The sequence below is a fragment of the Heptranchias perlo genome, chromosome 44 (assembly GCF_035084215.1).
Source record: "Heptranchias perlo isolate sHepPer1 chromosome 44, sHepPer1.hap1, whole genome shotgun sequence".
Taxonomy (NCBI): domain Eukaryota; kingdom Metazoa; phylum Chordata; class Chondrichthyes; order Hexanchiformes; family Hexanchidae; genus Heptranchias; species Heptranchias perlo.
In genome coordinates, this window is record NC_090368.1 from 206,830 (window position 1) to 220,668 (window position 13,839).

The 13,839-nt window shown below is 44.5% G+C and overlaps 1 protein-coding gene across 2 annotated transcripts in view; it reads left to right on the top strand.

Annotated features, from left to right (window-relative positions):
* The window catches only part of smad10a (SMAD family member 10a), an 84,681-nt gene that overhangs the window by 62,913 nt on the left and 7,929 nt on the right, over nucleotides 1-13,839 (top strand). For both annotated transcript variants that reach the window (XM_067975806.1, XM_067975808.1), the window contains 6 exons: nucleotides 235-393; nucleotides 2,581-2,694; nucleotides 7,877-7,957; nucleotides 10,683-10,736; nucleotides 10,891-11,074; nucleotides 12,494-12,662. In XM_067975806.1, the coding sequence (XP_067831907.1) occupies nucleotides 235-393; nucleotides 2,581-2,694; nucleotides 7,877-7,957; nucleotides 10,683-10,736; nucleotides 10,891-11,074; nucleotides 12,494-12,662 (761 nt within the window). The remainder of the gene's footprint in view (nucleotides 1-234; nucleotides 394-2,580; nucleotides 2,695-7,876; nucleotides 7,958-10,682; nucleotides 10,737-10,890; nucleotides 11,075-12,493; nucleotides 12,663-13,839) is intronic.

Consider the following 13,839-nt stretch of genomic DNA (forward strand, 5'->3'; position numbering starts at 1 on the left):
CCAATGCTGTGGGATGGCACATTGGAACTGGAACTCTGTGCCTCTCCTCTCTGTCTCGGCGCGTCCCCCCCCCTCGGTCCCTCGGCGCGTCCACCCTATGAGATCAGTGTGAATTTGTGTAAAGAATTTGAAGAATTATGATTGATTGAAGAATTATGATTGAAGAATCACTTTAACATTCAGAAACGAAATATAAATTTAAATTATTTTTTAACTCTTTTTCCTCTCTCTCAGCACCCAACAGTACTCTCATTCCCATGAATCACGGTGAGGGCTTGTTACAGATTGCTCCACCTTTGCAGCAGATGGCCCCTCCCCCAACCCCTCCTCCTCCTGCTCCTCCTCATCCATCTCAGCAAAACGGATACCCACCACCAAAACAGCCATACCACAGTAAGTGTCTGTAAATTCATAGGGCTATTTGTAAATGTGGGAATGCCACGCAACTGAGAAGCAGTTGACAGTGACTGACTGTCTCTCTAGATTTTGAAATGTGCAAACAGTTGGAATTCACAGTTCTGATGATTTGTTAATAGCGATCGGATGCTTTCAGGAGTGGATTTGCTCATGTTTTCGATCACGTTAAGTTGTTTGAAGGTTTAAAAACCCTAGTTTTTCTTCTACATGCTGCAGTGGTTAATTACAACCTGCACCTTGGATTCCAATCTATTCAGTTATAGTCAGAGAATCACCTGAAATGGCTTCCCGCTCCCGCACCATTACCTCTGGAGTGTCCCAAGGATCTATCCTTGGCCTCCTCCTATTTTTCATCTACACGCTGCCCCTCGGTGACTTCATGTGATAACACAACATCAGGTTCCACATGTACGCTGACGACAAACAGCTCTACCTCACCATCACCTCTCTTGACCCTCCATTGTCTCTGATTTTGTCAGGCTGTTTGTCTGATGAGCAGAGATTTCCTCCAACTAAATATTGGGAAGACTGAAGCCATTGTCTTCGATCCCCGCTACAAACTCCATTCCCTGGCCACTGTCTCCATCCCTCTCCCTGGCTACTGTTTGAGGCTGAACCAGACCATTCCCATCCTTGGTTTCCTATTTGACCCTGAGATGAGCTTCCGACCCCATATCTGCTCCATCACCTTGACCGCCTACTTCCACCTCCGTAACATCGCCCGTCTCCGCCTCACCTCAGCTTATCTGCTGAAACCCTCATCCATGCCTTTGTTACCTCTAGATTCAACCATTTCAATGCTCTCCTAGCCAGCCTCCCATCTTCCACCCGCCATAACTTGAACTCATCCAAAACTGCTGCCCATATCCCAACACGCACCAAGTCCCATTCACCCATTACCCCTCTGCTTGCTGGCCTACATTGGCTCCCAATCCGGTTACGCCTTGATTTTAAAATTCTCATCGTTGTTTTCAAATTCCTTCATGGCCTCGCCCCTCCCTATCTCTGTAACTTCTTCTAGCTCTACAACCCTCCAAGTCTCTGCCCTTTTCCATTTCTGGCACCTAACGCATCCCTGATATTAATCACTCCACTGTTAGCAGCCGTGCCTTCAGCTGCCTAGGCCCTGCTCTGGAATTCCCTCCCTAAACCTCTCTGCCTCTTTACCCCTCTCTTTTAAGAAGCTCCTTAAAACCTACCTGTGACCAAGCGGCTCGGTGTCAAATTTTGTTTGATAACGCACCTGTGAAGCGCCTTGGGAGGTTTTACTACTTTTAAAGGTGCTATATAAATGCAAGTTGTTGTTGTTGGATAGCCTCGCTTTTGGGTGTGGAGGCTATTAAACTGCCGCCTTCATATCAGAAACCTAGGACTGCGCTAGCCTCACTTATGTGAGATTCAAAAAACTGAGAGAAAGAAAAGTAGCATTGGGCAGCAAGTGTAGCAGGAAATTAAAATCAATCAGTAGTGTAGTACAATTAATTTCAAAATTAATTAACCCAGTAAAATAGTTGAAGAAAAAAACAAATTGAATTGTGGCTTGAGGGAATAGTAAGTCTGAGTTTTTAAGTAGTGAGGAATGACCGGAATCCATACACTGCCCACATACATTCAACATAAATTAATAACTTAGCCAGTTTAAATGTAAATGATTGATGATGTTCTCAGTGTTTGAGTGTTGTATGTATGTAACAGTAGTTCTTAATGGTTGCTAGAAGTTTTATGTATGTGTTCCCCAAAATCCTGCAGCTGTCTCTAGCTGAGGCAGCACACGGAAAGCTGCAGTGAGCCGAGCTTTGTCCAGACATTCACTCCTGAGTAAAAACAGAAAATGCTGCAAACACTCAGCAGCTCAGGCAGCATTTGTGGAAAGAGAAATAGAGTTAATGTTCCAGGTCGATGACCTTTTATCAGTTCCGATGCATGGTCATCGACCTGGAACTTTAACTCTGTTTCTCTCTCCAGATGCTGTCTTACCAGCTGAGTATTTCCAGTATTTTCTGTTTTTATTCCAGATTTCCAGATCCACAATATTTTGCTTTTGATTTACTCGTTAAGTCCTTGTTTTCTCAGTTGCTTTATGAAATAATGAATGGGAAGCTGTAATTCTGGGGGTTGATGTGCAGTTGCAACATTATTAAAGGTATTTTTCCCCCTCCACAGATACTACAGCAACTTGGACAGGCAGCAGCACAGCTGCTTATACACCAAACATAGTCCCCCAGCAAAATGGACATGGGCACCACCAGCCCACACTGCACCACCCCAGCCATTACTGTAAGTACATGCTCTGTGTGTGAGGTGTGGTACAGCCATTACTGTAAGTACATGCTCTGTGTGTGAGGTGTGGTACAGCCATTACTGTAAGTACATGCTCTGTGAGAGAGGTGTGGTACAGCCATTACTGTAAGTACATGCTCTGTGAGTGAGGTGTGGTACAGCCATTACTGTAAGTACATGCTCTGTGTGTGAGGTGTGGTACAGCCATTACTGTAGGTACATGCTCTGTGAGGGAGGTGTGCTACAGCCATTACTGTAAGTACATGCTCTGTGAGAGAGGTGTGGTACAGCCATTACTGTAAGTACATGCTCTGTGTGTGAGGTGTGGTTCAGCCACTACTGTAAGTACATGCTCTGTGTGTGAGGTGTGGTTCAGCCACTACTGTAAGTACATGCTCTGTGAGAGAGGTGTGGTACAGCCATTACTGTAAGTACATGCTCTGTGTGTGAGGTGTGGTACAGCCATTACTGTAAGTACATGCTCTGTGAGTGAGGTGTGGTACAGCCATTACTGTAAGTACATGCTCTGTGAGTGAGGTGTGGTACAGCCATTACTGTAAGTACATGCTCTGTGAGAGAGGTGTGGTACAGCCATGACTGTAAGTATATGCTACTGTGAGAGAGGTGTGGTACAGCCATTACTGTAGGTACATGCTACTGTGAGTGACATGTGGTACAGCCATTACTGTAAGTACATGCTACTGTGAGAGAGGTGTGGTACAGCTATTACTGTAAGTACATGCTCTGTGAGAGCGGTGTGGTTCAGCCATTACTGTAAGTACATGCTCTGTGAGAGAGGTGTGGTACAGCCATTACTGTAAGTACATGCTCTGTGTGTGAGGTGTGGTTCAGCCACTACTGTAAGTACATGCTCTGTGTGTGAGGTGTGGTTCAGCCACTACTGTAAGTACATGCTCTGTGAGAGAGGTGTGGTACAGCCATTACTGTAAGTACATGCTCTGTGAGAGAGGTGTGGTACAGCCATTACTGTAAGTACATGCTCTGTGAGAGAGGTGTGGTTCAGCCACTACTGTAAGTACATGCTCTGTGAGTGAGATGTGGTACAGCTATTACTGTAAGTACATGCTCTGTGTGTGAGGTGTGGTTCAGCCACTACTGTAAGTACATGCTCTGTGAGTGAGATGTGGTACAGCTATTACTGTAAGTACATGCTCTGTGTGTGAGGTGTGGTACAGCTATTACTGTAAGTACATGCTCTGTGTGTGAGGTGTGGTACAGCTATTACTGTAAGTACATGCTCTGTGTGTGAGGTGTGGTACAGCTATTACTGTAAGTACATGCTCTGTGAGAGAGGTGTGGTACAGCTATTACTGTAAGTGCATGCTCCGTGTGAGGTGTGGTACAGCCATTACTGTAAGTACATGCTCTGTGAGAGAGGTGTGGTACAGCCATTACTGTAAGTACATGCTCCGTGTGAGGTGTGGTACAGCCATTACTGTAAGTACATGCTCTGTGAAAGAGGTGTGGTACAGCCATTACTGTAAGTATATGCTACTGTGAGAGAGGTGTGGTACAGCCATTACTGTAAGTACATGCTCTGTGTGTGAGGTGTGGTACAGCCATTACTGTAAGTACATGCTCTGTGAGAGAGGTGTGGTTCAGCCATTACTGTAAGTACATGCTACTGTGAGAGAGGTGTGGTACAGCTATTACTGTAAGTACATGCTCTGTGAGTGAGGTGTGGTACAGCCATTACTGTAAGTACATGCTCTGTGAGTGAGGTGTGGTACAGCCATTACTGTAAGTACATGCTCTGTGAGAGAGGTGTGGTACAGCCATGACTGTAAGTATATGCTACTGTGAGAGAGGTGTGGTACAGCCATTACTGTAGGTACATGCTACTGTGAGTGACATGTGGTACAGCCATTACTGTAAGTACATGCTACTGTGAGAGAGGTGTGGTACAGCTATTACTGTAAGTACATGCTCTGTGAGAGAGGTGTGGTACAGCCATTACTGTAAGTACATGCTACTGTGAGAGAGGTGTGGTACAGCTATTACTGTAAGTACATGCTCTGTGAGAGCGGTGTGGTTCAGCCATTACTGTAAGTACATGCTCTGTGAGAGAGGTGTGGTACAGCCATTACTGTAAGTACATGCTCTGTGTGTGAGGTGTGGTTCAGCCACTACTGTAAGTACATGCTCTGTGAGTGAGATGTGGTACAGCTATTACTGTAAGTACATGCTCTGTGTGTGAGGTGTGGTACAGCTATTACTGTAAGTACATGCTCTGTGTGTGAGGTGTGGTACAGCTATTACTGTAAGTACATGCTCTGTGTGTGAGGTGTGGTACAGCTATTACTGTAAGTACATGCTCTGTGAGAGAGGTGTGGTACAGCTATTACTGTAAGTGCATGCTCCGTGTGAGGTGTGGTACAGCCATTACTGTAAGTACATGCTACTGTGTGTGAGGTGTGGTACAGCCATTACTGTAAGTACATGCTCTGTGAGAGAGGTGTGGTACAGCCATTACTGTAAGTACATGCTCCGTGTGAGGTGTGGTACAGCCATTACTGTAAGTACATGCTCTGTGAAAGAGGTGTGGTACAGCCATTACTGTAAGTATATGCTACTGTGAGAGAGGTGTGGTACAGCCATTACTGTAAGTACATTCTCTGTGTGTGAGGTGTGGTACAGCCATTACTGTAAGTACATGCTCTGTGAGAGAGGTGTGGTTCAGCCATTACTGTAAGTACATGCTACTGTGAGAGAGGTGTGGTACAGCTATTACTGTAAGTACATGCTCTGTGTGTGAGGTGTGGTACAGCCATTACTGTAAGTACATGCTCTGTGAGAGAGGTGTGGTACAGCCATTACTGTAAGTACATGCTCTGTGTGTGAGGTGTGGTTCAGCCATTACTGTAAGTACATGCTCTGTGAGAGAGGTGTGGTACAGCCATTACTGTAAGTACATGCTCTGTGTGTGAGGTGTGGTACAGCCATTACTGTAAGTACATGCTCTGTGTGTGAGGTGTGGTTCAGCCATTACTGTAAGTACATGCTCTGTGTGTGAGGTGTGGTACAGCTATTACTGTAAGTACATGCTCTGTGTGTGAGGTGTGGTACAGCTATTACTGTAAGTACATGCTCCGTGTGAGGTGTGGTACAGCTATTACTGTAAATACATGCTACTGTGTGTGAGGTGTGGTACAGCCATTACTGTAAGTACATGCTCTGTGAGAGAGGTGTGGTACAGCTATTACTGTAAGTACATGCTCTGTGAGTGAGGTGTGGTACAGCTATTACTGTAAGTACATGCTCCGTGTGAGGTGTGGTACACCCATTACTGTAAGTACATGCTCTGTGAGAGAGGTGTGGTACAGCCATTACTGTAAGTACATGCTACTGTGTGTGAGGTGTGGTACAGCCATTACTGTAAGTACATGCTGTGTGAGAGAGGTGTGGTACAGCTATTACTGTAAGTACATGCTGTGTGAGAGAGGTGTGGTACAGCTATTACTGTAAGTACATGCTCCGTGTGAGGTGTGGTACAGCTATTACTGTAAGTACATGCTCTGTGAGAGAGGTGTGGTACAGCCATTACTGTAAGTACATGCTCTGTGAGAGAGGTGTGGTACAGCCATTACTGTAAGTACATGCTCTGTGTGTGAGGTGTGGTACAGCTATTACTGTAAGTACATGCTCTGTGAGAGAGGTGTGGTACAGCTATTACTGTCAGTACATGCTCTGTGAGAGAGGTGTGGTACAGCCATTACTGTAAGTACATGCTACTGTGTGTGAGGTGTGGTACAGCCATTACTGTCAGTATATGCTCTGTGAGGTGTGATACAGCTATTACTGTAAGAATACGCTGCTCTGTGAGGTGTGGTACAGCTATTACTGTAAGTACACGCTGCTCTGTTAGAGAGGTGTGGTACCCTGAGTCAGACTGTAGGTTGCTCACCACCACCTTCTCAAGGGCAATTAGCGATGGGCAATAAATGCTGGCCTCGCCAGCGACGCCCACATCCCATGAACGAATAAAAAAAAATATGTGGGTGAGTAGGCAATCTATTCCCAAGATTAAAAATGTAAAAGCCATCAACAGGTGACCGTACACACCTGATTTCTCCCTTTCCAGCCTCTTGTTGCACTCTGCCTCTATTAAGCTAGTGGGGTGTCTTTATCTCGGCTTGTAGCTAGTCGCACAGTGGAGCTTCCTGCATTTCCTTATGTCAGAGGATAGGTGTTCTTATTTATAACTTACTGCTCAAATCAATAAGGTTCTTACACATGGAATACCAAGTATCACAAATTTATTTATACTGTACATCATAGTATGTAAACATACAACTAAAAAGGTAATACTTAGAACCAGACCTAATGATGGTTTAGTTGGGGATTCAAATGTGTTACAGTTCTGAGCTCAGTATCTTAGGCCTTTACGAATCCAAGTACTCATTACAACCAATTTTTATACATTTCTCTTACTCTCTCCACAATTCTGCATCACATCATTATATAAATGCAACTCCATAGAAAGCGAATTCAATTGCCTTATCCCTTATCAATAACTAGTTTTAACAAGTTCTTTTTCTGTAGACCAGTGCAACTCCCCTACTTACCTTATTGATAGTTTCACTCTCTTGTTATATAGAATTGCTATTCCACCAAGTAAAACTATTAATTATAAGTCTGTCTTTGATTTCGTACTAGTCAACCCAGATGTTCTCATTTGCAGAACTAACTGCTTTTTCTGCACTTGTTATCAGCTGATTCCAGTTTTCTGAAATATCTCGCATGTCCTTTAATGAGGTTAACTGAAGTGCCGAAATTGACCATTGCTTTAATGTCAGCCCAGTGGTACTTTAAATTGACTTAAACGTCCCTGCTTCACAGATAAAGGCTAAAGGTTACTCTTGCTACAGTATAAAGAGAAATCAATAGCAGTATAACATTAGCAGACTTCAGGAGAATCTGATTAACCCTTTCCTTACACTTGGGCACTGATTTCCTGATGCCAACCTTGCAGATCTGGGGTGAGAAAGCTGAGGACGGGCGTTTTTCCTGCAAGGAGGGAGGGAGTATTGGAAAAGTAACTGTTAGTAGCTACCATATCAATTATTTGGCTATAACATACACTAGTAGTTGATAAATTGTTTTTAAAAAAGCACCTTGTAATGCACACAAACTGTCACATGATCATGTGATCCCTCAGGTCAGACGTCCCAATCGGCTGTAATACCATTTCTCTTACGTCACACTGCCTCAACCTCACAACCGCGCGCAACACATAATGGTGAGTAAACTTTATCCTGTCTTTTTAAAATCATTAAAAGTATTTATGCAGAAATGTTGTATATCCTTAGTTGATCTCCATTGCAATTGCATGGGCAAAATGGTTAGGTTTGTAATAAAAGATGTGGTGACCTTATGAATGAAATTGCTGGAACTTTTATTATTGTTGTAAGAAAGTGATTTGATGAAGAAATGTATATGGAAGTGTGGTAATTGCATGTAACAACAATAACTTGCATTTATATAAAGCCTTTAACCTAGGAAAACATCCCATGGCATGTCACAGACGTAATCAGACTAAATAGATGCCAAGATGGAGGAAGACATATTAGGAGAGGTCAAAGAGATGGGTTTTAAGGAGAGTCTTAAAGGAGAAAAGGGTGGTGGAAGGGTTTAGGGAGGAAATTCCAGAGCATGGGGTCTAGATGGCTGAAGGCACGGCCGTCAATGGCGGGGCAAAGTGGGAGGAGAATACACAAAAGGCCAGAGTCCGAGGAACGGAGAGTTCAGGGATGGGGATGCAGGGCTGGAGGAGGTTACAGAGATGGGGAGAGGCAAGGCCATGAAGGGATTTAAAGACAAGGATGAGAATTTTAAATATGAAGCGTTGGGGGACCGGGAGCCAATAAAGAAAGAAAGAGCTTGCCATTTATACCTCAGGACGTCCCAAAGCACTTTACAGCCAGGGTAGTCACTGTTGTAATGTAGAAAAGGTGGCAGCCAATTTTCGCACAGCAAGCTCCCACAAACTGCAATGAGATAATGACCAGATAATCTGTTTTAGCGATGTTGGTTGATGGATAAAGTCAGGTAAGTGTAAAATACATTAAGTGTAATGGGGAAGATGTCCTAATACTGTAGATGGGTAGATTCAAATTGGAAATATTGAAGTGACCAATGTGAGTAATGAGTGAAGTAATAATGGGCTGTGGTTATTTTATCATTTCTGTGTGTTCTTTTGCTTCTGTATCTCTGTTTGCTTTTGTGGTTGTATTTGTGTCTTGTTTTCTCTCTTTGCATTTTGTCTCTTTCTATTTTCTTTTGTCGGTGGGAGGTGTGGTCAGTGACTGGGGGAGGCATCTGCATAGTTTTGGATTTTGGGAAGAGGACCTAGATAGGGAATCTGACAGCAACAAAAAAAACGTGGAAGTGCCATAACCACCTTGTCCCACATTTGCTCCCTCAGTCCCAGAGCTTGTCATACCCTCTGCCTTCGCACTGTCACATCCCATCCCACACGCCCACTCCTCCTTACCACATATGTTGGTGTCTGCATCTTCTATAATGCACACCTGCTGTTGCATGCTACTATAGAACCCCGTTGCTGCTGTATCTTGTCCACTGCCCTTATTTGCCACTTCTGCTGTTTGCTCTTTCAGCCATGTTGCTCCCTCTGCACTCCCTCTACCTGTTGAGATATCTTCCTCCTTTCCCCTCTAGCAATCCTCTTCTCCTTTTCCCCTTTTCTTGACCTCTTTACCCTTGCCTTTCCTTCACCCCTGCACCTCCCCACCCTGTGCTTCAGCTCCAAGCTGGGAATTGGAACTTATTTTTGAGTATTCACTGGCAGGAGACAAATATCTTGGAGCGAGGAATTTTCCACAGAGAGAGAGAGAGAGCAACAAACAAACATAGAGGCAGAATTCAGTACGAAAGGAAGATTAGAGAGACCAGAAATCAGGAGTTCACAGACAAAGGTCATGGAAGAAAAGGCCAGACATCTAGAGAGAGAAAGATTGGGGCAACAGAAACAGATCCAGCAAAAGAAAGATGAGTTGACAGAGATCAGAGAGATGGACATCAGAGAGATCAGGAACAAGAGAGAGCTGAAGATCACAGAAGAAAGCTACATCAGGTAAGAGAAATCATGGGAAGGCACCGACGCAGACAGTGAGTGTGATAGAATGAGAGAGAGACACAAAGATCAGGAGTGAGAGGACTCCGTGTGAGTATGTTGCATAAATTATACGAGTGCTTTGAAAAGCTTTGGTAAACTGGCAAAGTTCCAGCAATCCAGGAGCAGCCGAGAAGTGTGGCAAATGCTGAGAAGGGTGTGAGCGGTGAGAAGGAGGAGGGCCTCCTACTGCTGAAGTTAGGAGTGCCATAGACCAGGCTAGAGAATAGGTGAGGGTGGGTCTGACGACACTGGGATGGCGAGGGCTGGAGAATAGGTGAGGGTGGGTCTGACGACACTGGGATGGCGAGGGCTGGAGAATAGGTGAGGGTGGGTCTGACGACACTGGGATGGCGAGGGCTGGAGAATAGGTGAGGGTGGGTCTGACGACACTGGGATGGCGAGGGCTGGAGAAGAGGTGAGGGTGGGTCTGACGACACTGGGATGGCGAGGGCTGGAGAATAGGTGAGGGTGGATGGCAGAACGAAGAAATGGTCAGGTAGAAGCCGTGGCCTCAATCATATTGTGTGAAGGGGAAGTTCCAGGTCTGTAATCCACCCAAGGGCTTTAGATAATCACCACCTGTTTTAATTTATTTTAATTCATTTGCATGACATTCATTTTTCATCAAGACCCGATCAGTTGTGTTGTTAAAGGTCATTATTTGATTTATATGAATTTCATGCTGAAAAGCATCTCAAATTCAGAATGAACTCTTTGATATACCTTAAACAAGTACTTAGAATACCTGTTAAACTCAGTTGAGCACATCTGATTTTTTTTTTCATTTTGATGGGCTTTATAACACATCTTACTTAATTTGTCTCTCTAGGGTCTTCACATCACAATGGGGCATCCTATCAGCAGCCAATTTCCAACCATCCAGGTAATGACCTTTCCAAATGTAGTAGCAACATTTTGGATGTTTTGTACAAGTGTCTGCTCTGTTCTGATTCGTTTTTTCTCTTCCCATCAGTTTGCTCACTTTTCTTCCTCGCTTTGTCTGCCCCACCCCTGCCCTCTCTTTCGCTTTTTTGCAGGCCCCGAGTTCTGGTGTTCTATCACGTACTTCGAGATGGACGTGCAAGTAGGCGAGATGTTCAAAGTTCCCTCTAGCTGCCCAATAGTGACAGTCGATGGCTATGTGGATCCATCAGGAGGAGATCGCTTCTGCCTCGGCCAACTTTCAAATGTTCATCGGACTGACGCCAGTGAGAAGGCCAGGTTAGTGTGCAGGTTCATTCTACCTGAATTATTGTAACACCTGGTGTAAAAGAATGGTGCTGTTTCTGTGTAACAGCCATGTAAACTCTTTCACTGCTCTGTCCTCACAAATATTGTAAACAATTTTACAACACCAAGTTATAGTCCAACGATTTTATTTTTAATCCCACAAGCTTTCGGGGGCTTTCCCCTTCCTCAGGCGGTGTGGAATTTCATTTCCACACCGCCTGAGGAAGGGGAAAGCCCCCGAAAGCTTGTGGGATTAAAAATAAAATCGTTGGACTATAACTTGGTGTTGTAAAATTGTTTACAATTGTTAACCCCAGTCCATCACCGGCATCTCCACATCATGGCCTCACAAATATTGTGCTCTCTTTCACAAATATTGTGCTCTCTTCAGGTGATGGGAAATCTGTTCCTAGCCTGCTGCCTGTTTCTCTTTAGGCTGGACATTAGAAGCAATGGCACAGGATCTTTGCCTCAAGTTCTTAAGTTTATCCCCTGAGAGTTGGATTTGCATCATGTGAGCTGTGATGCTCCCACTGTGGATGTTACTAAATCAGAAACTACTGGAGACTTTTACTCTTGGATCCCTCCGATGCTTCGGTGGGTAAATGTGCCACAAGGTGTGGTACTGAGCCATGGAGAGCACGAGGATCCCAAGTTCCATCACCATTCCTTGCTGTCTTGGCTGACCCAGCTAGGGCAGCAGTAAGGGCCTTGGCAACCTGCATTGGAGAGGAGAAGAGTCGGCCAGGATTCTTGCTCTTGATCACTGTGCAACGACCCCGCCTGGAAAAGTGTGTGTGTGTGTGGGGGCATCAGATGAGATTGGAATCGAGCTCAGCTGCGATGCCCCCACAGTTGTGTAGCCTGCCAACACTCATTGTCTAGGTTCGCACATCAAAAATGACTACACAGAGGGTACCTGGCACCTGCGAAAATCTCCCTCAGCAAGGTACAGCACCTTTAGGAAGGAGAAAATGGGAAGAAGGGGGTAAAAATGAATGAGGCCAGTCTCGCACTGTGTAGCTGCACCCAAAATGCTGCGCTATGTGCATTTAATCCAACATAGTTCTGTAGGATATGGAAAATGCTCAATACACCCTCGGAGCACGCTCAGCATCTTCCATTTCTCACAGGACCCTCTGAGTCAGACTGACAACTGAATGCTGTATTTTTGCATTGTTGTGTGGACTAGCACATACTAAGAACTAGATTGAGAATGCCAAGATTAATTTCATTTATAATTCGCCCCTGGGCTATAGGAGCGAAGAAGGGGGTTATCAGTGAGATTAGTGGATTCATGTCAGGATATGCAGACCAGTGTGAGTGTATGTAATGTGTTTAAAACTACAGATATGAGGCTACAGATGGGAAATTAAATAACTGTTTCTGTGCTTGTTTGTGGTGTTGCAGGTTGCACATTGGTAAGGGTATCCAGCTGGAATGTCGGGGTGAGGGCGATGTCTGGATGCGATGCCTCAGTGACCATGCTGTGTTTGTGCAAAGCTACTATCTGGACCGAGAGGCGGGTCGGGCACCCGGAGATGCTGTACATAAAATTTATCCAGGTGCATACATCAAGGTGAGGGTGAATTTTTAATTTCTTATTGAGACCAGCGTGGAATGGAATCACGCACATGCTAAGTTCTCAAGTAAGCCATGTTACTGAGTTGGAGGACTGGTAAGTATATGGAAGGGAGGGTGAGTCGCCCCAGGTTCTTGCGTATACTGCAGCAGTGGCAAAGCTTTGGCTTAATTTTGCTTAAGTTACTGATTTTTTTTTAAAAGTTCTAAAGCTGATTTAAATATTAAGTGACTCATACACCAGATGTTCAGTCACTAAAGCTAGTTACAGCTGATGTCAGATAAAAACACACTAATGTGTCCTAGGATTTAATTTCTTCAATGCTCCATTTTATTCTAATTCTTTCCTGGCCGGCCCCTCATCCTCCACTCTCTTTGTAAACTTCAGCTCATGCAAAACTCTGCTGTACGTATCCTATCTTACATCAAGTCCCGCTCACCAATCACCCATGTCCTTGATGTCCTAATTTCGCTCCCGATCCCCCAACACCTCCAATTTAAAAATTTCATCCTCGTGTTTAGATCAATTTATAGCCTTGCCCCTCCCAATCTCTACAACCTCCTCCAGCTCTATACCCCCACCCCCCTTCCCAAACTCACCGTTCCTCTGATTCTGGCCTTTAGTTCATCCTCCCTCCATTCACACCACCAATGGCGGCTATGCCCCAGGCTCTGGAATTCCCTCCTTATATCTCTCCACCTCCCTCTCCGCTTTTTAAGACCCCCTTTAAAGCCCCCTCTTTGCCCAAGCTTTTGCTCACTCTTCTAATATTTCCTTTGGCTGGGTGTCCATTTTTGTCTGATTTTTGTCTGTGACGTGCTTTTGGATTTTTTTCTCCGTTAAAGGTGCTATATAAATGCAAGTTGTTACCTTTCTATATTAATTTTAGCCAAGCCCATTCTGTAACAATTTTTAAAAGATTCCTGTTACTACTTGCTGATAGATGTAGTCTGCTGTTTAATGAATAAGTGGAATGCTGTCTCGATTAGGGCTCCAGTATCACTTCATCCACAGCTGTTCAAATAGTGTAACTCCTGAAAGGACTGTAGTTCTTCTCTGAAATGTCCAGTAACATTGAGAAAATGTATCTGACTTTGAGGTACGTTAGCTGGAAGTTTTCCTTGTGTATTGTCTGAGGTGATGGTGTGGTCGGGCAATCTGCAGGATGTACACC